Source organism: Pogona vitticeps, chromosome 3 (assembly GCF_051106095.1).
Source record: "Pogona vitticeps strain Pit_001003342236 chromosome 3, PviZW2.1, whole genome shotgun sequence".
Lineage (NCBI taxonomy): Eukaryota > Metazoa > Chordata > Lepidosauria > Squamata > Agamidae > Pogona > Pogona vitticeps.
The window spans coordinates 83481155-83509086 of record NC_135785.1 but is presented as its reverse complement, the minus strand read 5'-3'; the positions used below and the strand labels follow the sequence as shown (position 1 = coordinate 83509086).

The 27932-nt window shown below is 43.2% G+C and overlaps 1 protein-coding gene and 1 long non-coding RNA gene across 4 annotated transcripts; both read right to left on the bottom strand.

Moving 5' to 3' along the window:
- Positions 1–2431: 2431 nt before the first annotated feature.
- On the bottom strand, positions 2432–7050 carry PPP1R3C (protein phosphatase 1 regulatory subunit 3C). Of its 3 annotated transcripts, none has more exons than XM_020803217.3 (2): positions 6466–7050; positions 2432–5091 (listed from the first exon to the last, which is right to left on the bottom strand). In XM_020803217.3, exon 2 carries the CDS (start codon positions 5088–5090, stop codon positions 4140–4142), a length of 951 nt encoding a protein of 316 aa, XP_020658876.3. In that variant the 5' UTR covers position 5091; positions 6466–7050; the 3' UTR covers positions 2432–4139. The 3 variants fall into 3 exon arrangements, with proteins under 3 accessions (XP_020658876.3, XP_020658874.1, XP_072851403.1); XM_020803215.3 differs by having other exon boundaries at positions 6851–7050; XM_072995302.2 differs by having other exon boundaries at positions 5543–7028.
- Positions 7051–16860: 9810 nt separating this feature from the next.
- Positions 16861–23964, bottom strand: LOC144588416 (uncharacterized). Its single transcript, XR_013543971.1, has 2 exons — positions 23561–23964; positions 16861–21007 (listed from the first exon to the last, which is right to left on the bottom strand). It is a non-coding gene; the product is annotated as an uncharacterized LOC144588416 (long non-coding RNA).
- Between the last annotated feature and the right edge of the window lie 3968 nt (positions 23965–27932).

The following is a 27932-nucleotide window of genomic DNA, read 5'->3' as shown; positions in this document are numbered from 1 at the left end:
GCAACAAAAACCACGCCAAAGAAAAGATAGGGAAATGGTTGTTGTGGGTTTTTCGGGCTCTTTGGCCGTGTTCTGAAGGTTGTTCTTCCTAACGTTTCGCCAGTCTCTGTGGCCGGCATCTTCAGAGGACAGCACTCTGATAGGGAAAGTTACAGAAAATGGAATGCAGATTTCCAAAGAATAGCAAGGAGAGACAAGAGGGACTTCTTAAATAAACAGTTCTTAAATAAACAGTTCAAAGATATAGAGGACAATAAGAGAAAGGGAAAAACCAGAGATCTGTTAAAGAAAATTGGAGCTATTAAAGGAACATTTTATGCAAAGATGGACATGATAAAGGACAAAAATGGTATGGACCTCACAGAAGCAGAAAGCATTAAGAGGTGGCAAGAATACACAGAGGAATTATACCAGAAAGGTCTGGATGTCCCTGGACAACCCAGATAGTATGGTTCTGACCTTGAGCCAGACATCCTGGAGAGTGAAGTCAAGTGGGCCTTAGAAAGCATGGCTAACAACAAGGCCAGTGGAGGTGATGGAATTCCAGTTGAACTATTTAAAATCTTTTTAAAATGATGCTGTTAAGGTGCTACACTCAATATGCCAGCAAGTTTGGAAAACTGAGCAGTAGCCAGAGGATTGGAAAAGATCAGTCTACATCCCAATCCCAAAGAAGGGCAGTACCAAAGAATGCTCCAATTACCGTACAATTGCACTCATTTCACACGCTAGCAAGGTTATGCTCAAAATCCTCCAAGGTAGGCTTCAGCATTATGTGGACCAAGAACTCCCAGAAGTACAAGCTGGATTTCGAAGGGGCAGAGGAACTCGAGACCAATTTGCTAACATGCGCTGGATTATGGAGAAAGCCAGAGAGTTCCAGAAAAACATCTACTTCTGCTTCATTGACTATGCAAAAGCCTTTGACTGTGTGGACCACAACAAACTATGGCAAGTCCTTAAAAAAAATGGGAGTGCCTTACCATCTTATCTATCTCCTGAGAAATCTATATGTGGGACAGGAAGCAACAGTTAGAACTGGATATGGAACAACTGTTTGGTTCAAAATTGGGAAAGTAGTATGACAGGGTTGTATATACTCTCCCTGCTTATTTAACTTATATGCAGTATACATCATGCGAAAGACTGAACTGGATGAATCCCAAACTGGAATTAAGATTCCCGAAAGAAATATCAACAACCTCAAATATACAGATGATACCACTTTGATGGCAGAAAGTGAGGAGGAATTAAAGAACCTCTTAATGAGGGTGAAAGAGAGCGCCAAAAATGGTCTGAAGCTTGACATCAAAAAAACTAAGATCATGGCCACTGGCCCCATCACCTCCTTGCAAATAGAAGGGGAAGCTATGGGGGCAGTGACAGAGTTTACCTTCCTGGGCTCCATGATCACTGCAAATGGAGACAGCAGCCACGAAATTAAGACGCCTGCTTCTTGAGAGGAAAGTGATGACAAACCTAGACAGCATCTTAAAAAGCAGAGACCTCACCTTGCCGACAAAGGTCCACATAGTCAAAGCTATGGTTTTTCCAGTAGCGATGCATGGAAGTGAGAGCTGGACCCTAAAGAGGGCTGACCGCCAAAGTATTGATGCTTTTGAATTGTGGTGCTGGAGGAGACTCTTGAGCGTTCCCTGGACTGCAAGGAGATCAAACCTACCTGTTTTGAAGGAAATCAACCCTGAGTGCTCACTGAAAGGACAGATCCTGAAGTTGAGGCTCTAATACTTTGGCAATCTCATGAGAAGACTCCCTGGAAAAGACCCTGATGTTGGGAAACTGTGAGGGCAAGAGAAGGGGACAACAGAGGACGAGATGGATGGACAGTGTCATCGAAGCTACCAACATGAATTTGACCCAATTCCGGGAGGCAATGGAAGACAGGAGGGCCTGACGTGCTCTGGTCCATGGGATCACTAAGAGTCGGGCATGAGTTAACAACTAAACAACAACATTCTCAGCTTGGTGCAATCCAAACATGTCGGACTATGGGTTGTACTGCTCAATGTAGTCCAATTCTGCCATTCATTTTGGGTCTAAGAGATGGGATGGATACAGCCTTACTCTTATTTAGAGGAAGCCTACTTATACCATTGAGACTCACACTGGTGACTAACCTGATTTCCACTGATTCTAGCAGGCCTGTTATAAATATGGAATCCAGCATGTGTTAAATTCATAGATGCAACATGTCCTGTAGGTGTCAGCGTGTCAGCTGGTATTCCAGGAGTGCTAAGTATCTTCTAACCATTCCTTCTTTACCAACACACAGGCAGATGACTGGTTAGGGATAAGATAATTAAACAAGGCCAGCACCAGGTTGCAAAATATCCTTGGGATTTGCTATGGTTCAGCAATTCACCATCACCACTAAGCCACACCTGAAGTTCAACAAGAAATGTGCCACAACTATCAAAACACAATTTATTACTGAAGTGAGTTATTTTACACAGTAGTGCGATAAAGTAGTCAGGGAAACAGGTGAAAGAAGCTATTCCCATTAATTTTACAATACAAATTCCATCTCAATTTTAGTGTAACATACATAGGCATTTGATTTGCATTTTCCATTGCCCACACCACTTAAAAACAGGTTGATGAATACAAGAGGTGCATACATACCCCCAATCAGACTGGCTTCATCCTATACAGCCCTGTGCCAAAACTACAGTCACACGCTATTATTTACAACAAATATGATATTATCTGGAGATTAATATAATTTTTTTAAAAAACAAAGCTTTCTGCATCTGTAAAAGCTACCGAAGAAAAATGAGGTATGAGAAAGTGAATAGAAAACTATTTCTATTTATGTGCAAGATGCATACTCTTGTCATTTGAATGGATTAGCTTGAGAAGTTCAGCTACATTATCACCCCTTCAATATGAAGGACTATAATTTCTCGGGTCTGTTTTACTTCTGTGAAGAGCTCATTTTAGGAGTCTGGAAATACAACTAAACTCTGTAACAAGCATGATAATTTGTGTCTACTTTAACAAGGCAAGATCAGTAGTCAACGTCTACAGATTTAAGGCATTTTCTAAGTCTCTCTCTCTCTCTCTCTCTTGAAAGGAATAGCATGATCTCCCTATGGAATTGAAAGCATAGCCTTTGTGTACACAGGATGGAAAGCTGCTGTGAAATGTGGTTGCCATTTGTACAGCACATTGAAAGACAGATTCTTCAAACCAAGCCTACAAGTATGCAGGGCCTATTTATATACAAAGTTCCCAACCCCCTCGTTCTTTTCACACTTTCTCTCACCCCCTCCACACACACCCAAGCCAGACTGAAAGGAAATGTAGCAGGTCGAACTCCGTAACCCCCTCAAAACCAAGGAAGCTGCAACTCCTGATCTCTTGCCCGTCATAAAACCTCGAAGACTTCTCTCCCTTGGGATCCAAACGGTGCCACCTCTAATTTGTGGGAACAAAGCATTGTGTATCTTATTATGCTCTACAGCCCCCTAAAATAATTTTTGGCATTTTGAAGGTCAGATTCCTCCAGACTTCACACCTCCTTGTAGTACAGTCCATCATACCTCTTTCCCCTTTCAATGCTCTTTCGCTTCCTTTCCACTTCATTCCTGCTGGGAAAAAAAGATACTTCCACACCAGAATTATATTCACTCCATTATATTATGGACAGTATTTGCCCATCCTCGGTTCAGGTGTAAGGACTCATAGTTCCATATCCCTCAGAGTCTCCACTACAACTTACAACAGGAACAAAGATCTTTTTTCTTGGGAACTACTTATTCAACATACCTCACACAATCACAGCTTCCCAAAAAAGCACCCTACACAGTGTTCTTCCCTCTGATGTCTCTTTCACCCTTCTTCCATTAAGGCAAGTGAATAGCAGCGCATACAAATCACATATGTTGAACATATATGCCAGTTTCACATGAGGTGATATTCTCATTGAATTACTATTGTGCCAAGTCTCAAGTTGTGGCTGGCTTGTTCTTAAAAATATACATTTAGCATTCCTTCCTTCCTTCCTTGGTAAGCAGTCCACAAATGCTTCCTAGTTGATTGTTTCTGCTGCACATTATGAAGCCAAAGATGGCCCAAGTTCAGCTGCTGACAGCAGATGCTTCTATGGTTTATCTCCTTCACCAATAGGGAGAGGAGGTTTCCATTCTGCCCCAACTTTGCCATTCAGGGAAGAGGCCACTTGTTATCCGAGGGCTCCCAAGTTGTTGCTCACAGCCAGTTTTGTGTGCTTTTCTTGAAGGCTTAAGAACCACACACTCTTTCTTGGGAGATGCCGGTGCTTGGACACCATCAGATTTCCATTCTGCATGAACAATCTTGTAGTTCTGCCCATCATTATTGTCCCAGAAGATGTTGTCACCTGTTTGGTAGTACACACAAAACTCTATCTTTTGTTCTGTAGGAATGGCGGGAGGCAAGTCAATTGCAAAAGAGAAGGTGTCATTGTCTGAGTCGCCATACACATTGTTCATATAGACACAATCAATGTTAGAATAGGTTTTCCATGAATCGTAGGTGATCCGTATGCACACCTTCTTCTCAAAACTGACATTTTTCACTTTCACAGTTCCTGACACAGCTCGTTCTTGGAGGGTGCAGTTTTCAAGACACACCAAGTTCTTCTGTAGGTGGTTCCGGAAGTCCAAGTAGTCAGCCGAAGGTGGTGTGAAACCTAGAATTAAGTTCTGTTCTTCATGTAGCTTCAGGCCAGCAGTTATGTCTTCGAGATCTAACAAGTCAAACTGAAGATCCCATGCTGGATTTTCCTGGAATTCGGAGAAGACATGGATTGCAGTCAGAGAAAAGCCTTTAGAGTCTGCAAAGACAACCCTCTTCTTAGCTCGACTGGCTGAGTGCTTCCAGTCACTGTTCGGGGACTCAGTTTCACGCTTCACATTAAGGCATGGTCTGAGAGGTTTGAATCGGTGGACAAAGTTTCTTCTTTGGTATTCATCAAGTGGATTGAGAAAACTCTTCAGAGGTGGGGAACGGGCCAAGCATATTCTCATGGCCACATCTACAGGCATGATGGAACTGGGTAGAGGCCTTGGATCTAGAACTTGTATCATTCTGCAATGTAAACACAGACAGAAAGGTTAGGATTGTTTTTTCCCTCCCCCATCAGAAAAACGCTCACTGACCCCACTCACCCTCCTTCATAATTCATTACTTGCTGGCTGGCAGCCTTAAATAATTCAGTCAGAAGCAAGATTAACCAGAACTGTGACTAGCAGCCAGAAGCAGTGCTGAAGAAATAGGAACGTATCACTCAAAGACCTTCAACAGTATTTTGAAACCACTGTGCTTTTTTTTTCATGCCTGCTTTATACCTATGTAAATGCCTTGCACCTGTTTTAACATAAATTCAAGAGACAAAATAATGTAGATACTTGTACTGACACATTTAGGAAAGTAAACACTGCTCCCAAAAATGTACAAGCACCAAGAATGCAAATCCTATGCTAAAAATAAGAGGGATTTACCAACATTTATAAGGCTACTAAGGAACATGTCTGTTTACCTTTTATGGACTGTACGCGCAGCACAGTACTGATACAATTCTTGTACAATGCTGACATGTCATTTGTGTAATGTGTTCAATAACTTTAATATTACATCTATCATTGGGATTTACAAAAATGCCAAATGATGTCTATGTGCTTTTTGAATTTTCGAGCACTTGTCAGGCTAGATGTTGCACAAATGCGATGGAGGCAGAATAAGGAAAGTTCCAGAAAGAAGCCAGATGCTTAGTTTTTGATTGTGTGTTTTTTGGTACCACCTACCTGGCAAAGTGTTCTGAGAACAAACAAAAGCTGGCACACTTTTGTGATCTTTTTGTTAATCTAATAAAGGTACTGTTCTGCTATGGATTTTGTTTTTCCTCTCCTGGACATAAATATTTACCCTTATTGTTTTCATCCAATTTAAGGTATTATTTACTGGTTTCTGGAAAAATCCAAATCCTTAAATTAACTGAAATTAATCTGTGGTTCTGCATATCTCTCTGCATTCATTCAGTTAATTAAGCCAGCAGTAATGATCCTGTTCCCCCCTCAATTAACTCTCTTGCTGCCAATTAGTTTTTTATGGGAGTTTTAAAGTAATGCAAATACTATACTTTGCACTCCTGGCTTTAGGGAGAGAACGTTTAAAAGAATGATACAGTATTATTATCATTGCCAGTACATCAAAACTCCAATTCTGACTCAGCTGAAAGCAGCAGCAGAAAAAGGAGAAATAAGCACACAGCTAGGCAATCCTTTTCCATATTCTTTTTTTTCCTCACTCTCCACGGATTAAAGAGCTCGAGAACATTCATGGAAGAACTTACTTTCAAAAGGAACTTCGCCTGGAAGTTTTTTACTATGTGGAAATTACAGCAATTATGCTAAAAAAAAATCGTTAGGCGGCAAGAGATCAGAGAACGGACAAATCACAAACCTTTTTAAAGAAACGTTCGACTCCGAATTTCGGAATGGGAGAGACAGAAATAGTCTTTTTTTAAAAAAAAATGCTTAGTCAGAATACATTCCAGGCAATCGCTTAGCGCGCACGCACACACCCCGTCTCTCATTTTTATACCGCAAGGATCCGCACTGCTGTTTCAGCCACCGCACAACTTCCACTCAAGGACGGACCAAGGAAACGACAAAGGAGGTCGTCTGAAACCGCCCTCCCCTCGGTTCCTTCGCGTGCTTGCTGGGGAGTAAGTTCGCCCCAACTTCAGCTCCGAAGGAAAAGAGGGCATGATTGCAATGCTGTTGCTTGGTCCACCTGCAAAAGGTTATCGCCTTTAAAAAAAAAACACCTCCCTCATGAAGCTTACCTGCTACAACTGCGTTACACAGACCCCACAAAACCCAGAGAGCGGAGCATTCAGATGGAGGGAAAGTTCTTCCCGACCCAAGGCTTTCTAGGGCGTTTCTTTTCTGCCTCCCTGCAGCTCACACACCCGCAGCCTGCACCGCAAACCCCTCGCCTGCCAAAGGAGTCGCTGAACACCCCACCCCGCTCGGGCTGCTTATCAAACGCGGCGCTGTCTTTTGCACGTGAAAGCGCCGCGGCGACCAATCCGGGCGCAGGCCAGGCGCCTGCCGAGCAAATCAGCGCCGGGCTGCCCCGCACTGGGGAAACGTGATCGCTCGGCGGGCAGAAGGTGGGCTGCCTGGTAGGGAAGGGGGAGCCGCTCCTGCGGTCCCGGTGGGACCGACCTGCGCGCCCCCCCTCCACCCGCCGGGCTCGGCGCCAGGTCAGCCCTGCCGGCCCTCCGGGGGGGGGTCTATGGCGAGGAAACCCGGTCAAGGGATCGTGTGAGCGCGCTCTCCTCCTCGCTTTTCCAAACAGCCTAAATCCGGACGGAGGGACGGGGATCGTTTTCCTACTCCGAAGAGACGCGATCCGTCCCCCGCTTACTCATTTCTATGGGAGCTAAGCCCCATTGAAAGGAGTGGGGCGACCTTCCAGTGCCTAAGATTACCTGGTAATTTGTTCATGCCTGGGCCGCTCGTTCCAGAAAAGTCCTCTTGCATCGACGAATTCCCGTATGTTTCGCTTAAATTCTCAGTGATAGTCGACTCCAGGCTTTTCAGATCCCAGAGGAGATTGCGTTCTCAGTGGCATCAAAAAGGAGCCGTTGCAAAAATAAAAAAATGCAAGAGTAGGCGATACCTTTATAGACCACACACAGAAAAATCACCATACAATCTGCTAAGTTTAGTGGTGAATCAAGATCATCCACTATGTCAGGCGTGGACCAAATTTAAAGACCAGAAGTTCATGGCAAGATGGATTTTGCCAGGAAAGTTACTCTTCTGTGTAAGGTCCAAAAGTTCTTGGTAAGGTGGATTTCACCAGGCAGGTGTTTCTTTACTCAAGAAAAAAATAAGTTTTCTGGAATAATATGTTAAGAGTTTCGTAGGAGCTTGATGACAGGCAGCAGTTCAGTAGGTGGAGTTCTCATATCATCATGTTGACAAAGCTGATGCAGTTAATTTCTGCCCATTCTGCAGTTATTTTGGGCCCAGCAAGGAAAACAGAACAAAATTGGCATGTTGGAAATGCAGGACAGAATTCCACAGTCACATGGATGGCTGTGGTATTCTGGGAGTTTCCCCCCAAAATGTTTCCATGTTCTGAATAGAACAAAGGTAAGAGCCAGGACCCTACACAGCTCTTTTACCAGTTTGTGAATGAAGTAGGTGCAAGAGCCTTATTTCACTGTTGTTTTAAGTTGCAAGCTCTGCAGCAGTTGGCATTCTCTTCCAGTCTCAACTGCTGGAATCTCTGGTGTGTGCAGGGTTTTTTTTCTGGATTATGACTCCGAGAAATATCCAGGCAGCTCTGGGAGATGTAGTCCAGAGAACTACAAACCTGCACACCAGTTCTGAGACTATAAACCTCCCTATTTGGAAGCAGGGTCTTCTGGACGGCTTCAAACTACTGGCTGCCGGGTATCATGCAGGAAGTTTACTGCTGTGCTTAATGGACCTCATCCATAGGCAAAATGTGCTTAGGGGGGAGCAGCGTTGAACCAGCTTTGCATAGGCTTGCCATTTCCTCCCTCCAAAGCCCTGTTCATGTTCTCCTGAGGCTCCTACTTTCAAAGGCATGATAGGAAATTCCAGGAGCAGCATTCCCAGGTTTCGTATCTTTTGGAGAAAGCTTAGAAGAGGCACGGTTTTGGACTATGACTTTCATTGCCATGATGACTAAGGGGTTCTGGGAGTTGACAGTCCAGGACAGTAACTTTTAAGCCACTTGCTTTGCAGTTGCATGAATTACAGTGTCAGTGAGGCACTTAGAAGCACTGCTGAAAAAGGCAACTGTAACTCTGCATCAGATTATTTCAGAAAGAGCAAAAGAGGCTAGTAAGCTTTATTTGACATTAATATTTGGTGGTCAGAAATTTAGTGGTGAGAGGAACCTGGGGGGGGGGGGGGAGAAATTGTGGAAAAGCCAGAACATATATACAAGTAAATACAATGAAAGTGATTTTGCTCTATTACTTCTTATTAGAGGTGTGCAGTTTGTGTTTTGTGCTACTTTTAGACAACAGGTACTTTTTTCCTTAGGTGAATACTGTTGAATGCAAAACTCATTCAAGTCCTCTTCTTTTCTCCTCCTTAGTACAGTGGTACCTCGACTTACAAACGTCTTAACTTGCGAACATTTCGAGTTACAAACGGCTCCGTCCACAAAATGGTGCTTCGACTTGTGAACGGAGCCTTGACTTACGAATAAAAAAAAAAACCTTCCCTGCCCTTTGTTTGACCTAAGTTCATCTACCATCAAGCAGCAGATTTTGCAGTACCAGTGTATTTTTGCCATCTATTCATGGCATGGATCCACATAAATTTTAATGTACGCTCATCTCCAAATTATTGTCCATCTACATTTCCTTGGTTGTGGCACTGTTGTGAGAGATTGGACTGTAAGCTTCTTTGAAGTGACATATTTTCTCCCCACTTGTACTCCACAAGGAGCTGTCCATGGAGTGCTCATGGTGTTGATGATGAAGATGAGGCTTGCCAGGTCTCAGAGAATGAGCTGCTGTGCCAGGAAATGGCTGGGCTCCCCTGAATCTCCAGGCCAGGCAAACAAATGTGAGGAGCAGTGGTGGAAGGGAAGGAGTGAGTCTCATTTATTGTTACAGGGTGGCCATAGTGTTGGGTACCCAACTCCAACCCTCTCTGAATGGCACCAGGGCCCACTGGCTTACTGCGTCTGTCCGACACGACACGTAATATACTTGCTTAGTAGCTCAAACAGGGAACCCACGATGCCCAGCTCACTCCCTCAAACATGCATGGAGAAATATTATGTTCCCAATTCCTGTGACATCGCAAGGCCCCACAGAATGAATTCAGAAACACCCACCCCAGGCATTGGGCCCCAAATATAATGAGGGGATGGGGAAGATAATCCCGTGACAGCCCCTGACAAACAAGACAGCACTTCAAAACCATTCCGGAAAAATTCTTTTATTGCTTTTGGAAAAAGAGGCTAAATGGGTATCCTCAGCAGAGACAATGGCCTGGTTCAGCTCCAGCAGGACGCCTGCTTTCTGGTCCCTCGCATCCCTCTGGGGAAGAGGACGCTTCGGGCCCTGCAAGAGAAAGACAGAGAAAAAAACAACTAAGGGGCGAGCTCATCCACTGCCATCAACTGGCTTCAACCCAGGTATCCACCGACCAATGCTCTGGCAACTTCATCCCAAAGTTCCGCCTGCCAGCATCCACTGGCTTCCACCAGGAATATCCACCCATTCATCTCTTCCACTCTGCTTCTGAAGCCAGCCTCCACCTGCTCCCAAATCTTTGGGTCACACTCACGCCCCTGCGACATCCCCACGGAATGCCAGCCAGCCCATTCACACACACCTTCATTCACACACCAGCCACCCCCCAAGATACACATACCTTCACTCCACCAGCCATTCACACACACACATGGCTTCCATCCACCGATAACCACCAAGCATCCACCAGCTGGTTTTAGGAGGCTGACATCCCCCAGCTTCATCCACCAACCTCTGCCAGCCTCCACCTTGCGGCCTCAGCCAGCTTCCACAGGGAGATTCCATCAGCTTCTGTCTGCCAACGTCCACCGACTTTCCCCTGGTCCATCGCCGACATCAGTCAGCTTCAAGCCACGGATCTCCGCTAGCCTCAAGCTGTTAACTCGCAAGCCCACTTAGCAAGTTCATCTGCTTTCACCAGAGGACTTGCCTTGGGCAGAAGGGCTGGGTCCCCTCCAGCCACTGCCGCTCCCTCTGCCAGACTGCCCTCTGGCAACTGGCCTACCTTCGGGTCTGCTGTCCTGCCCAGCAAGCTCCTTTTATCTGCCAGCAGAGAGGTGGGGCCCCTGTGAGGTCACATAGACCCAGGTGAATGGGGTTGAGTTCCCATGGCAGCAGCACCCTCGGGATTGGCTGAGTCCTGAAGATGATGTCAACAGTCCCTCTGATCATGTGATTCACCCACAAAAGCTTGCATTTTGCATGATTTATATACATCATGCAAAATGCATGATTTATAAATCATATATATATATATATATGATTTATATATATTTTAATGGCCTATAAATATATCCCCTGTCACCAATCCCTCTGATTGTTATATCTCCCGCCTTCTGAGAGGATTCTAGGCTGGTGCTCCAAAAAGTTATCTTCCAGTATTTGCACCGAAAGGAACTTTCCTAAGCCCTGAGCTTGGGGGGGGGGGGGGAAATGAAAGTAATAAATTAATAAGGATGGGCACAGTCACACAATTCAACCTTTGACCCTTTTGGGTTGGTTGGATTTTTTGTGTGTGGGTTTTGTTGTTGTTGTTTTGCCCATTTTTGGACATTTTTTCTTGCCCTCACCATGAAAAAGATATTATAAGGAGCCTGTTAAGAAAAAAAAAACCTAAGTGTTTGAAATACGAGTATTTTAACACCATCCCTGTGCTATCAAAGATGCAGCTGTGTTTCAAAGACTCTCCCAGCCTTTGGAACTCCCTCCCACTTGAAGGCAGATTTGCCCCATCTTTGCTATTCTTCCACAAGCCAGCAAAGACGTTTCTCTTCCGGCAAGCTTTCCCTTATAGTCTGGCTGCCTGGGTTGGGATGAATGAACTGTTGCGCCTTATTGCTTTGAACGTGTTTTTGGTGTTGCTTTTGTTTACTGTTTTTATTGGGGCATTTGTTCCTGTAAATTTCTTTTCCAGCACCTTTTGAAGCGTGGCTGTCAGGAACTGAACCTGCAACTTCCTGCATGCCAGACTTGCTGCCAACCTCTGAACTAAGTTGCTCCGGTCACATTCTCCATTGCTGGTGCCATCATGAGCTTTAGGTGGCCTTTGGTTATGGATGCCTGGCACCTATTATACGTAGGTGGCTGCATACTGGTATTTGCATAAGGTTTGAGTAGCGTGCCCTGGCTAATTGAAAGGTGCCAAGGAGTGTCTGGGTCACATGCCTGGTCATGTGCCTGATTTGTGCAATCAAGATGTACCCCAGCACTGCATCAATCAGCTGCAGGTAGTTACTCATATCTTATGCAAGTTTCAATAGGATTTCAATTAAAATGTCTATAAATAGAAAGTGCTTCCTTTCTGTCTCCCTTTCAGCATTGAGCACATTACTGCAAAAGTACTGCAGACAGTTGGGTAGACATCAGTTTCTCTCAGGCTGGACATACAGTAGGGCCCCTGTATCCGTTGGATCAGTATCCACGGTTTCACTTATTTTGAAAACAATTAAAAGAAAAAGAAAAAAATTAAAAAAAACATATTTTCACCATGTATTTACCCAAACTGGCCACTACAGGGATCTCGAGATCATACTAGGTATTGTTATTGTTGAAGAATACATAGCATGGTCTCTGGCTCCGTTGGTTGGCCAGTTCTGGTGATATAGGTGAAAATACATATTCTTGGATTTTGCTCTTTTACCATGCTAGTTATTATCATTATAGTGTTTGCTATTCTCCACAGTTTTCAGTATCCATGGGGGAGCTTGTAACTAGCCCCCCGCAGATATGGGGTTTCAACTATGCTTTCTGATTCAGAAACTGTGTTTTCTAGTTCCAAAACCACTCCCCGTGTCAACATTTGTACATACATAGTGTGTTACGCATACCCGTACAAATTGCTTCCTTACCAAAATACTGAAATCAAGTCACAGCCAGCTGAACTCACACACCTGCTGACACAAGAAGGGGAATACACTATAAAATTATGCAGAAGATGAATGGAGTGGATAGAGGGAAACTCTTGTGCCTCTCACGCAATACCAGAACCAAGGGACATCCATTCCAATTGAGTGCTGGGAGAGTGAAAACAGACAAAAGTAAGTATTTCATGACCCAGCGTGTTGTTAGCCTGTAGAACTCCTTGCCACAGGATGTAGTGATGGCATCTGGCCTAGATGGCTTTAAAAGGGGATTGGACAGATTCCTGGAGGGAAAGTCCATCACAGGTTACAAGCCATGACAGGGATGTATAATCTCCAGGCTTAAAAGGGAGGTACCTCCAAATACCAACTGCAGGAGATGGTATTATCTAGTTGTCTCGTGTGCTGCAAGAGGCGCCTGGTGGGGCCACTCTGAGATACAGGGAGCTGGACTAGATGGGCCCTTGGCCTGATCCAGTGGGGCTCTTCTTATACGTTCTTATGTTCTTAAGGAGTTGAAATTCCCAAAGCCTCCCAATATAATATTAATAATATAAGCATATTCAGTGTTAACATCTCTAGAATAAAACATTAATAATGTTCTACTTCCTCTCATTGCAAAATGTGATACATGGGATGGTGGAATTCATAGAATCAAAGTATCGTAAAATAATTGAGTTGGAAGGAGCGAACAAGGCCATGGGGTCCAACTCCCTGCTCAATGCTGTCATCCAAGTCAAAGCAGATCTGACACAAGGTTGACCAATTTTCTCTTGAATGCCTCCGACATGGGTGCACTCAACACCTGCCAAGGTAACTGGTTCCAATGTCATACCGCTCTACCAGTTAAGAAGTTTTTCTCTATATTCAGCCTAAACCCGGCTTCCTGTAATTTGGGCCTTTTATCATGTGTTTTGCAGTCTGGGATGAGTGAGAACAGATCCTGCCTCTTCTCAGCACAACTGCCTTTCAAGAAGTTGAAAAGTGCTTTCATATCTGCCCTCAGTCCCCTTTTCTCAAGACTAAACATTTTCAGCTCTTTCAGCATTTCCTCATAGGGCTTGGTTTCCAGTCCCCTGATCATCCTCAGGTGAGTAGAAACCATCATCCTGGACATGGCTACAACAGAACTCTTCCAAATGTTGAAAAAGAGAAAACACCTTGCGGCCTGGTGGGAGACGAGTGAGCAGAGTGAAAATCTGAATTAGCCCCAGGATAGACCTGCAAGTGGGGAAAGTGAGGTGAGAGAGAAAAGAAAGAGAAGAGAGAAAGAGAAAGGGTGATTGTTGGGAATTCGGGAGGAGGAAAAAGAATCATGACAGCTTGAGAGGAAGACTGGGTCACTGGATGGGTCCATGGGAGGATGAGCCAAGAACAGGCACGCCTCGGTAGATGAGAAGGAAGAAGCAGCGGGAAGCCCGAGAGATTTGAGGGCTCCTAAATCATGCAAGGAGGAGCACCGGTGCTAGTTTTGAATTAAAATGAAATACGCAGGCAACAACAACAATGAAAGAGAGCATAATAGAAAATAACTGATAAAGGAGGAAAGCACACTTAATTCTAAATATTTTAAAGATGACGAAGGTGTGGAGGAGGAGGCATAGAGCCATTGAAAGCGTTGCAGGGGTGCTCCTGTTCTCCCCTCAATTTTAGACTTCCAGTGGACAAGCTAAATCCCTACATAACACTACTTTTTATGACTCTTAGTACATCATGATTAAGTGTGGAAAGTAAGGAAAAGCCTACCAATTATTAATAAGAGTCTGGACAATAAATTAATACCAGTGGCTGTGCTTTGCATGCCTATATTTTCATTATAGCTGATGTTGCAGGCAGGTGGCCCAATTGTCTTGTTCCTCGGGCCCTATATTTTAGGTCAATTCATATTGACCCATTTGCTGGAAGAACTTGCTTTGTTGCTAGACATTTGGAAACCTAAACATGTCTCCTCAGAGTCCAAATGAGCTGAATGGAACATATTGCTGGGTAAGCAAGCACAGGTCTGCCCCCCCCCTCGCTGCCCACAGAGTGTGATTCTGGATCAAGCCTTTAGTACCACTGCAAACAACAGTCATGGAAAGATGTATTCTCAGTATAACAGTTATGAATGGCACACTAGAAAGAGGTCTTGTGAGTGATAACATCACATGCACATCTTAGCACAGGTCAGGCTTTTGCCCATCAAAGCAAGAATACAGGAAGCTTCTCTGCGTGTCTAGTAAGTCGGCAGCAAATTCAGTGCCTTGGGCCCCAATGAAAATGAAAGAACACAACTAGGGCTCTCTCTCAAACTGAGAGAAATCAAGGCTTGCATTCATAGACACCTGAACCACTAGTGGTAGAGTATGGATTAACCAGCTTTGCATTAGTTCCTATGGGAACTAATGCCTGTGCTTACAAACAGCATTTTGATATACGAAGGAAAAACAGCCTGAATGGATTAAATGGTTTTCAATGCACTCCTATGGGAAATCTTGCCTCAACTTACGAACTTTTCAATGTACGAATGCCGTTCCAATACGGACTAAGTTCGTAAGTCGAGGTACCACTGTACAATGGCATGAATTATTCTGGGTACAATAAAAGGTATTGTTTTATATCATAATCATCATAATCATCATAAATATTCAGGAGCTACAATCTATGTGATCGAATTTGTGGAGTGTTGCCCCACACAGTAGACTCTTAAACACCCAAATGGATATTGGGATGAGTGGTGAGACATGTAAATAGAGCGGTGAGATTTTACTGATCAGCAAAATAAAAAAAATTCTAACAGCAGTAATTAATAAGCCTTGGTTAGGTAAGTAACACAGACATGAGCCAGAATCCTGTTGGTGCTCACAGAAGGCCTACATAACTTGCTAATTGACAAGGTGCAAGGACATATCTCAGTTGCAGAATCAGGCTCCTGAGCAGACACACAAGGGAGACACATCCTGGAATCTCCTCAGTTAGCCACAATTAGCCACAGCAAGGTTCTCCTGTCACAGTGGCTCTACATGGCAGGGTGAGGAGAAGTGTGTCTCTGTGTTAATCAACTGCTTATGCTTTGTAGTTACAAGGATTTTGAACTACATAGGGTCCAGCACCATTAACCCCAGTGTTGTTGAAGGGAGCAATGTATTAAAAGCCCAATGATGTTTTTAAAACTTCTCTGTTTCTCGCCACCATTTCCTCAATCAAGTTCTACAATGCCCAGCTAAACTTGAAATCTTGCATCCTGCTGGATTTTAAACCTTGCTTATTTGGGACGTGGTGGCGCTGCGAGCTAAACCGCAGAAGCCTGTGCTGCAAGGGTCAGAAGACCAGCAGTCGTAAGATCGAATCCACGCGACGGAGTGAGCGCCTGTCGCTTGTCCCAGCTCCCGCCAACCTAGCGGTTCGAAAGCATGCAAATGTGAGTAGATAAATAGGGACCACCTCGGTGGGAAGGTAACAGCGTTCCGTGCCTAAGTCGCACTGACCATGTGACCACGGAAGATTGTCTTCGGACAAAACGCTGGCTCTATGACTTGGAAACGGGGATGAGCACCACCCCCTACAGTCGAACACGACTGGACAAAAATTGTCAAGGGGAACCTTTACCTTTACCTTATTTTTAATATTTTAGTGGTCCACAAAAGGTATGACCCTGTCTTGGTTTGGGATATAGGCAAGAAATGCTGTAGAGTCTGAGGCAATTGTTGCTCAATACTTTCCACTTCTTTAGGCCAGTGGTTCTGAACCTTGGGTTACTCAGATGTTTTTGAACTGCAACTCCCAGAAACCCCAGCCAGCACAGCTGATGGCAAAGGCTTCTGGGAGTTACAGTCCAAAAACACCTGAGTAACCCAAGGTTAAGAACCACTGCTTTAAGCTGTAGCAGAAGGTGGCTTCAATTGAGCTGCCTTTGGGCTGGCCCATTTGGCCTCTGGAAATGCAAAACATGGTGGACAGTGAAAGCAAACTAACTAACAAAGCCTATTAGCAGGATGGCTGCCCAGAGCAGCTCCAGTAAACAGCGTAAAACCCAGAAGTGCACAACTACATAGAGATATTTTCAGTTGTTCTTCAGCCTATTTGCACACTACCTGAAAAGAGCTTGTAAATCACAACAGGCTTACAGATTGCCATTTGAGAACCTTTATCTACTGCATACATGCCGGGCATTGGAGAGACAGGACACAGAGGGGGAGGTGGGTTGTTTGTCATAGTTTTGTCATATTTTCCAGAAAAGTACATTGACAGTGTAGTTCTAGACACACCTACTCAGTAAGCCATATTGGGTTCAGTGGGACTTATTCCAACATAGCATTCCATGTATATAGGTTTAAAGCCTAAGAGACCGTCTTAAATCATAGATGAGTGACTTATGGCCATCTAGATTTTGTTGGACAACAACTTCCATCTGCCCTAGACTACATAGCCCGTTACTGTATAAGAGATTATAGGAGTTCCCCAGTTATGTCTAGAGCGGGGCAGGGTGCTCACAAAAAGAAGGATTTGATGGAGAATGTTTTGACTAAAGCTTCTTGCCTACCCTTAGCACGCCTTGCTCTGAAAAGCTGCTGTCTAACTTTTTCTCTAGCTGTAGTAAACTTTTTCCTGTGGTTAAGAAGGTGGGATAAAAATATAGATAGCACTAAAAACATTTCCCCCTACTAAGTTCTATAGCTTTTCAGAGCAGAAACAATTAAAAGGCCAGAATACCATATCTTTGCATATTTTAGATTAGATCCTGCAATGATTTAATCAGTCCATTTGTTTGCTTATTTTGCAACTTTTCTTATCTTTGTGAAAACTGCATTTGCCAATTTTTTTCATTTATTTTTTAAAGGCGGAGGAGTGTGGGAAACCTTTGTGCCTAGACACCCTGCAGCAGCTTTTCCAGTCTTCTGCCTTCCAGTCCGGCTCAAGTTCACTCCCATATTCTGGTTCACTGAATTGAAACAGATGTCTGTGTTATGAGACTTTGAGTTTGTGTATTGCTGGAGCCATTAAGGCTACAGTACTCTCTTAAGTAGTTCTTACCTAGCAGTCAGACCTCCTGAAACCGCTGTATCATATTTCTGAATAATCACCATTGGGCCCTGAGGATCGGTGTGTCAGAGTGAAGAAAATCTAGGTCAGCTGACTTTTTTCCTGGAGCAAAGCATGGGATGTAAATTAGGCTGCTAAGCAAGTTTATATTTCTTTGGTTTCTTGATACAATATAGCTATCCTAGAGGAGGGAGAAAAATGAGGAGAGGCAAACAGCTGGTCGTCTCCAACCCAACTGAGTAAACAGCTGTCAAGTGTCTTCATTCATTTCACATAAATAGAAGATATAAGAGGCACTGGTAGTGTTTGCAGTTCTAAAAAGGTTAAATCTTAAATGGTGAGTCTGTGAACACTATTCAGTATGATGTATTGCATCAGCATAGAGGAGTGCAAAAGAGGTGCTGTTCTTTGTCTTTCTCAAGGGTCTAACACAGCCTTCCCACACCTGGTGCCTCCCAGATCTTGGGAGCATGGAGGCACCAGTTTGGGAAAAACTAGTCTAGAGCCTGTAGCTCACTATTTCCCAGTCTTGGGTCCCCAACTGTTCTTGGACTACAACTCCCAGAAATTTGGGGCAGCACAGCTAGTGGCGAAGGTTTCTTGGAGTTTTAGTCCAAGAACATCTGGGAACCCAAAGTTGAGAACCACTGCTCTATCTGAAGGGTGGGCAAAGTGTGGTCCTCCAGATGTTGTTGGTCTGCAGTTCCCATCGTCCCTTGTTGGAGGATCTGCTTGGTTGGACTGCTAGAGACTGCAGTCCAACAACATCTAAAGGACTGTGCTTTATCCATCCTTCATACATCTCTTCTTCTTTGAGGTGTCCTATGCCAGGCTGAACAAGTCTGATGGAACAACTCTCCTGCCTCTCATTTTTTGCATTACCTTCATGAGCACAGGGTTCATATACAAGCCGTAGCAGCTGCTGTCACTGTTCCACCTCTGGAGGAAAGCATCCTTTGAGGATTTCTGCAGATCAGACTGTGATTGCTACTGCAGGAGTTGGCTGGATATGTTTCTCATGAACAGCTGGCCATCCCTACAGCGAGAAGTCTATTATGGTCTTTTGTGATCCCAAAAGTAGGGTTGGATAATATCTTTATTGGACCACTAAAGTGTCATCAAAAGGCAAGCTTTCAAGTCCTCCAGAAATTTTCCTCAGGCTGGGTATTGCAGATTAAAAGGGTGAGGGGGAAAGAGAAAAGTCCCAAAAAATCATCCTGGAAAGATGTGAAGGTTGCAGGACCTGCAGTGAAAGTTTTATGAGGAGGAACGCACTGTTGAAGAATCAGCTTGAGGTGTGGTGATGCCATGTTTCAGCTCTGCAGATACAGAATAATTTATTCTGCAGATACAGAATAATTTTATAGCTAACACACTCCCTCTGTGAATTCCCCACTGTGGAACCATATGCCTCCTGCTAGCTGGGCACAGAAACAAACGAAAACATGGAAATATTCATATCAGAAAAGCTGGAGATTAAATTTAGACTAGATCAAACCATCAAAAGAGTCAACTGAAGCTAGACTGAGAACTTACATAGTATCTGGAAGATAATAAGTGTCCTTAGTGCAGTGCATTCTCTCTTCAGTGGTTTTCATTTTATGATTAATATTAATGGAGATTACTAATAGATTGCACATTCTCTTTCTCCCTGAGCCAGCAGTGTTTTGTGGTGCTGTGTATTTAATGAACCAGTAATAAGAAGACTGCAGTCACAGACTGCCTCTCATCTGCTGTTACCATTGGTGGGAGGGGAGCTCCTAAGAGGTATCATTATTAAAGTTTTCCATGTGAGTGTGTTCTGCAGATGGGTGAGCCTACGACGCCTAACCTCAGCCATGCTGACTGGAGAAAGTGGGTGCTAGAGTCCGGTTAAAACAAGCACAGATATATATATATATTTAAAGTACTGTAGCTTGTGTGGGAGAGTGATGGAGAGATGGAACGTATCCTCTCTCAGTTTTTGTTTGGGGTTGGGTTGGGGTGTGTGCGTAAGTGTCAATTGTTGTCCTCATGTCATTTCACCTTAGGCCAATCCCCTCTTCATGAAAATAGTTTCTTTTTTCTCTTCTATCTGAAATTGAGGGCACACTTCGATTATGACTTCATGTTGAGCTCCAGCATACCTTCACAAATCTCTAGGGATGTCTGTATTCATATCTTGGTTTTATCCTATTTTACTATTGACTTATTGGAACAATAAACATTGTGTTTTTCTGTCAGCATCCTGATTGATTACTCCCAGTTAGTAGCTACATATGCTGACAGCTGGCTACACTCTGCTAACATAATTGCCACAAATTCCTTCATGTCCAACACATCTGGAAAGTGCCAGATTGTGTAAGGTAAGAACAGCCGGCTTACTCAGAAGGACATATGTCTAAAATTATTTGATTACAAAAGTAGAGTGCTACCATTTCAAGACCCCTGCAGGCCATAAATAAATTTCTCAGACTGCATTCCTGCTGTCCTTTTTGTTTGTTTGCTTGCTTGCTTCTTTCATACTTTTCTTATTTCAGCCTCAACATGCAATCCAGGACAGTAGATTATGTATAAAAAGTTCTGAATGCTGGCTGTCACCCATCTGTCTGGAGCAGTTTTCAGCTGACTCATTCAATGGTGTTTTTGAGCAAAGCACTGGCCACATCATTAATCTAGGCAACTACCCACAGCCGCTCCCTTTCAGGGGAGCGGCTGCTTGTGCGTGACTCCAGTGGCAGACAGTGGCGGAATATGGAGCACCTTTCGAGCTGATCCTGTCATTAAGAAGATGAGGCAGCTTTCTCAGGCAACAGATTTTGTGTGTCCTAAAAGGATAGCAGTTGTGAGAGAGGTAGCCATATTGGGTTATGTCCGCAGCAACAAAAGCAAAACTATTACTGCCCCTTTAAAACCAACAAGTTTATTTCAGTGTGGGGTTCTGTCACTTACAATCTCTACTTGAAACCATTCACATGTATCATCCGTGAGCTGCATTCTAGACAGAGATATTTCCCTCTCCCATATTTTAGGTGGCAGGCCTATGCTGATGTACAACCAGTACCCCCAACCATAGTTACTTACACTTAACATGCAAAACAACATGAGTCCAGACACAGGGACAAGACCCTGTTACTAATGTCAGTGCCAGGTGTATCCCTGCACCCACTCTGGCAGTACTGTTACAGGTTCCAGCACTGTTCTTTATGTTGTCAGGTGCTCCTTTGCTTGTTGGTCTGCTAACGTGATATGTGCCATCCTCTGACAGCAGTGCCTCGAGCATTCTTCATAAAATCTCTTTGCAGGAGAATAAACAGACACAAATCTAGTACCAGAAACAGTAAAACACAGAAGTCAGTGTCAGAGCATTTAACCTTCCTGGGATACTGTGTCACATATCCCAAATGGCCCATTATAGAAGAACAGAATTGCAAAAAATATTTGAGAAGAAAACAGCTGAAGGAGGTTGTAGTCATACATTCTAGTCTGCATCTAGAGAACTGAAGAGGCAGGACCAGAAGAAGGAAAGCGAGCTGTGGGCTGGAATGCAAATTGCATCCAGTATGAATGGTGTACTCCCAAATCATTCCACAGCAACATAATACAAGATGCGAATCAACTTGTAGCAAAACCAAATTGCTCCGATCCCAGTGCAGTCACACCCTTAGTCACACTTGCAATCCTGCAGCATGTAAACTGCATGCAAACCAGTCACTCAGGTTTTGTGCTCCGTGCATTGGAAGAAGTGTACTCTAATTTACAAAAGCTCACACTGAAATAAATTTGTTATTCCTTAAGAGGCTGCAACATTTATGTTTTTTTTTAACTATATAAATAAGAATTTGCTATCCTTTCAGTGAAAACAAAATATTATGGCATCTTTAAGACTTATAATTTATGTATTTATTTTATACCCCGCCCATCTAGACTGAAGTCTACTCTCGGCGGCTAACAATAATAAACAGAATAAAAACATTATAATAAAATAAAAAAAACAATAGTAATATAGTTCAAGATGAGGGAAAAAAATATTCAAGTAATGACAGGAGGGAAAGCCTGCCTAAAGAGCCAGGTCTTCAGTTTGCTCTTAAAAACACCCAGTGAGGGAGCCAGACAGATCTCTGGGGGCAGACTGTTCCAAAGGCGAGGGGCCACTGCTGAGAAGGCCCAGTTTCTTGTTCCTTCTCTCTGGGCCTCCCTCGGCGTTAGGCCCCTCAGCTGCCCCTCCTGGCTAGAACGAGTGATTCCGGTAGATCTAGGTGGGAAAAGGCGTTCTGCTAGATATGGAGGTCCTAAACCATTTAGGGCTTTGTATGTCATCATTAACACTTTGAAATCAATGCGGAAACGAACGGGCAGCCAATGCAAGGCAGCCAGAGTGGGGGAAATATGCTGATATCTTCTTGTCCCACTGAGAAGTCTGGCTGCTGCATTCTGCACCATTTGAAGCTTCTGCATCAATCTCAAAGGTAGCCCCACATAGAGTTTGTTGCAGTAGTCTAATCTCGAGATTACAAACACATGGATTACAAGCGCTGGGAGCTGGACAGGGGACAGATTGTATTTGTCTTCAGTGTGGAAGGGATTGTCACTCTCAAATTGGCCTTCTCAGCCATACTAGATGCTGTTCCAAGTCCTCCATTCAGAGCACGTTACCATAGTCTTGCGAGATTGAAGGATGCCTAATCTAAGCACATGGACCAAAGTGGTGAGTGCTCCAACATCAATCTCAAATCTCAAATCAATTTATTGTCATTGTAAGTATCATGTTTTAATGGAATTGTATTACCCTGACTGATTTTACCAAACTATAATTATATGTATCTATTTTATATTGATTTGGTTTTACTGGTCTTTGACCGTAATAAAGTATTCATTCATGGTATATCCAAGCAATGAAATTCACACAGACACCCAGAGACCAGACCCACATGCACGCACATAAAAATTCCCCAAACATTCCCATCCACTAAAAATCCTCCACTAAGAGTACAAACATTTACACCACAGGCTAAGTAACACTGTCCAACTATTCACTACTGGTGGTCTTTAAACTCATTATTAAGTGCACTTATAGCTCTGGGATAAAACTATTCAGAAAAGGTTTTTAGATAGGGACGCAGCTGGGCAATCCGCCACAGATGGAAATAGGTGGAGTGGACCACTGATGCCACCTGGGTTTCCAAAGTGAGCGCCGGATCTAGATGGACCCCCAAACTGCGAACCTCACTATTTGCGGTGAGAGTCACCCCCCAAAGAGAGGGAGTTTCCCAAACTACCAATGGAGGGGCCACCCACCCTCAGGACCTCCGTCTTGTCCGGGTTCAGTCTCAGTCTGACTGAGTGCATCATCAAGTCAACTCTGACACATGGCAACCCTTTTTTTCAGGGTTCTCTGAGGTAGAGAGTACTCAGAAGTCATTTACTAGTTCTTTTTTCTGTGGGTGTCCTGGGACTGTGCAGCTTGCCCAAGGCCACACAGGCTGCCTCTTTTTATAGGAGACATAGTGGGGAGTTCAAATTCCCCACTTCTGGCTTTGCATCCAGATGCCTATCCCACTGATACATAAAGTAACATATTTAGCCACAGGCTTAGACAGCGGTTTTGAGCTGGCCTTGTACCCATGTCGCAAACTGGTGTGGGGAACTCATGGCACTCTGAATGTAACTTCCATCAGTGCTAACTAGCATCTCCAGTGAGGGATGATGGGGGAGCTTGTACTCAGCAACATTTGGAGGGCCACAAGTTTTAAAGTATTGGATGGACTGAGAATGAGAAATCTGTTGTGTGTGTCCTTTCTTAAACAAATCAGCTTTCTTTTTCCTGCTGGAAAAACTTATTTACTGCACAGGCACTGCATAGAAGGAAAAATCCTACCAGCCTTGTTTTTGTCCCTCAGTCTGAATTCCATCCTTCCCTTTTCAAGTTTCCAGGCATGTAGCAGCTAAGGTTGAGGTCACTTGAAGCTGGTTCTAGGGAGTCCATCATGCTCTCTCATTACTTATCATCAGCATGTGACTTCCTGAAAACTGGAGCTTTCTTTTCTGTCTCATTCTTTTTATTTAAAAGCAAATTTTCAACCTTCTTGACTGCCGAAAAGAAAACCACAGACACTGCCAGAATATATATATGTTCTGGTAGTGTCTGTGGAAACAGAAATATATATATTTCTTTCTTTTCAGCAGTCAAGAAGGTTGAAAATTTGCTTTTCAATATATATTCTGGTAGTGTTTGTAGAAACAGAAAGGAATCTTTGAAAGGTTTTCATTAGCCATGAACAGCTTCCTATCCCTTCTTAAATAGCAGTCTCGTTCCTGAGTGAGTGTGTTTCTCTCTTGTGTAGTGCCACTGATAAACATATTCTGAATTTTGTGGAAATGTCAGTGTTGAGAGTGCTGGATTAGGGAAATAAAGTCTATGTCCATCTGTGCAATTTACTTTTAAAATAATGTGTGATTTGATACAGAACCTTTTTTGAGAGCAGGCAAAAAAACAAAAAATCCCAATTCTGAACAAAACAGCACTCCACAGCATGGCAATATATTTATTAGGAACAACCAACATACAACAAAAGTATGCAGGGTTTTGGATTTAACTAAAATCTTCTCCAGACTAGTAATACAAAAATATTGTGTGTGTGTGTGTGTGTGTGTGTGTGTGTGTGTGTGTGTGTGTGTGTGTGTGTGTGTGTGTGTGTGTGTGAGAGAGAGAGAGAGAGAGAGAGAGAGAGAGAGAGAGAGAGAGAGAGAGAGAGAGAGAGAGAGAGAGAGAGAGAGAGAGTGTGTGAGAGAGAGAGAGAGAGAGAGAGAGATATTCCTTAAAGACCACCTTGGCTTTTTCACACTGAGAATTCTCTGTTTATGCATATGAAAAGGAGGATGGAGGGAGAATTAATAGCTACTTGTTAATCCTTGGGCTTGTATTCTTTGCAAAATGCCCTTAGGGAGGTTTGAGTTGCATGAGAGAAGGGAGTGCTTGAACCTTAGCTCAGTTGCAGCAGGATATGAAGCAATGGGTCCTTCAGACCGTCTCCCTCACATACACAGGTAAGTACTGTGGATGTGAGACTATGTGCAGGAAGGAACCACCTTTTGCATTACAAATAAATAGTGGGGATCTGCAGACACTAGATTTGCATAATAAAATGCAATTCACACATTTGGAATTTCTAACATTTGGCTTTGTAGATTTCTACAAGTGATAAATGGAAACCTTCCTTGAAGCCAGCAAGACATTCAACATAACAAGAAAGAAAATAGAAACTGAGCAGAATTTAACACAGACAGGCAGACAGACATATATCAAGGTGGATTTCTTTAGCTTCTTATCTTTGAATCTCCATTCATTCTGTCATCACTATATTTATAGCATGCTTTGTATTTTGGAATCTGATGGCAGAAAAGCATGATGCATCTTTTCAAAATACCAGATGTAGATCAGTGACTGCAGTAAGGATGGACTTTGGTATGGTTCATACAGAATGAAACCTTTTGAGAATTCTGGATTACTCATTCATTCCTTCATTCATCCTTCTTTTCTTAGGTAGGCTTCTGGCTCCTTTAGCTGACATGACCAACTCGTGGCTCTTCAGGTATTGGTCTGCAATTCCCATAATCCCCCGTCAGCATAGCCAAAGATGAGGTGTGATGAGAGTTGCCATCCAACAACAACTGTAGGACCATTGGCTGGCCATTATTTGGCTTCCCTCCAGATTATGTCTGCGCATGTTTAAGGATCAGAAACCAAAGGCAGGAAGGAGTTCATGTGCAATTTCTGATGCTAAGTCTTTGTGCAGCTTCTGTGCCTTGTAAGCCTCTTTATTTCTGGATAAATAAATTAGGAGTATTAGCAGTTGTTGTTGTTGTTGTTGTTGTTGTTGTTGTTGTTGTTGTTGTTGTTGTTGTTGTTGTTGTTGTTGTTGTTGTTGTTGTTGTTGTTGTCATAGTCGTAGTCATAGTACGATTATGTGCCACCAGATCAATTTTGGCTTATGGTGACCCTTCTACTTAACAGAACAAAAATTATCGTGGTAATGTACCATGAAGTTACGTGCCTCCAACTTAGTTACCCTATTAATGGCTGAACTCCAAAATGTCCTATCATTAATCGCTCAGATCAGCTCCTGAAAACTCAAGGGCATCTCTTCCTTTACACAGTCAGTACATCTCATAATTGGTGTTCCTCTTTTCCCACTGCCTTCAACATATGCAAACAAATATCACTTTATGATCAGTGGCAGAGAACTGGCCTTACGGAATGTGATACTTGACATAGGGGATTCTGGGGTACTACCATATTCTTTCCTCATATTTCCATTTCTGTGTCTCTCTATATTTTAAGTTTAGGTGATAAGGATGTCACATGGGATGTTTTACGTCAATACAGAATTGAGGGGGTAGTTGGTTGGGATGTTCTCTGTGCTGCAAGTGGGTGTTGTAAGAGGCATTGAAAAGCATTTCATTGGCAGCAAGCAGCACTGAATGCTCTTAGTTATGTGGAGAGGAAGGAAAGCTGCTGAGCTCCAGCAGACAACACCAGTGGATTCTGAAAGGAAGACTTGCTATGCACCAGGCTGCACAGATGACCCAGAGCTCGTAAAAGACCCAAGGCAGAAATTCCAGAGGCCAAAGATGTTGTAAAAGGAGCCATTAAAGACCCATGCTCCTTCCCTTCAGGCTGGCGGGTTAAGGAGATATTGAGCCTGACTTCAAATGGAATTGTTGTGTGAAAATGAGAGCTTGGAATCTGAACAAAGGAAGGAAATGGTTCAAGGCAGGGGAATCCTTGTTTGGGCGATTTATGGTTTGTTAGTTGGTTTGATTGATTTTAGGGCTAGCTTTCTCTGAGACTGATATTCACCAATCTGTTAGTGCACGTCTATTTTTCCCCACAGCCTTTGAAGGATACATTTTGGTAGATTCTTTTTTACCTGCTTCCTTCCAAAGTTTTTAAACTTTGCATTTTTGTTCCTCTTGAATCAATAATTTGCATATATAACATCCCTACTTTTTTATCTTCAAATGTGACCATGTCCTTTTAAGTCTGATATTTGAGATAAGGTTACCCTAAGAAGACTTTCTAGTCCAGATCATGTATCTTCTGTGTCAGAATCACAAAACAATTACACCGTCATTATCATGACAACCAGGTATGTATTATATATAATATTATACATACATTTTTCTCTAGGCGAATCCTATTCGCTATGCCAAGATGTTGCTCTTCAGCTGCTTTGCGTTTGGAGGCTGGCCTTCAATCGGTGGAATGTCAAGCCTGGTTGCATGCATTCCGATTCTGGTTGAAGGTGGTATATGCTCCCATAACCAGTGGGTATATACACTATTTACAAAAAGATGTCTTTACCAGCTCATGGCACAAGGGATTTACTAATAAATTACATCTCTTAGGCTTCTCTATGGACTTCTTCCTGAGTCAGCCTTACGACAACATCAAGACAATGCTTGTGCAACGCATTAAAGACATAGATCTTCAGTACTCATTAGCAGGTGCAGACAGGACCTGCTCACCAACGTACTTTGGTATAAATTTTAACTTTCCCAAGTTACCAAATTATCTATATCAAATCAATGTACCAAGGTATCGTTTTGCCTTCTCAAGGGCTAGGTTCAATTGCTTTCCCTCAGCCTTGTTAAAAGGGCGGTTTAATAACATTCCTTATGGAGAAAGGATATGCCCCTGTGGGGAAGAAACAGTTGAGTCTCTGGCACACACCATTCTAGAATGTAGTTTATATAAGTCTGAACGTACCCATTACCTCTACCCAATAATGTGTAAATGCATTAGTATACCTCCCGCAGACTACCTTAAGTTTCTGCTGTCCGGAGAGAACCAATTAATATCACAGTTAGTGGCTAAGTTTTTATTCTCAGTTTTAAGAATCCGTAAAGTGTTGTGTTAAGATATATGTATGATTCAAGTTTTATATTCCTGCTATCTTTTGATATCTAACTTATTTTGTATATTTTATGTAATGTTTTTATCCTTGTATTTTTGGGTCTTTGACCGTACAATAAATTAAAGTTCAAGTTATATAATATTATACATACATTTTTCTCTAGGCTATGCTGTCAGTCTCCTTAGATTGGGCAGAAGGACTAAGCAGGCCTTTCCAGTTCACTTTCCAGCTGCTGATATTTCTAAGCATTTTATTAGAGCATTAGGATGCTCAACAAAGCATACTCCCCTGTCTGCCCCCTCCCCAGGTGTCTATGCCCTTTTCCATGGACTG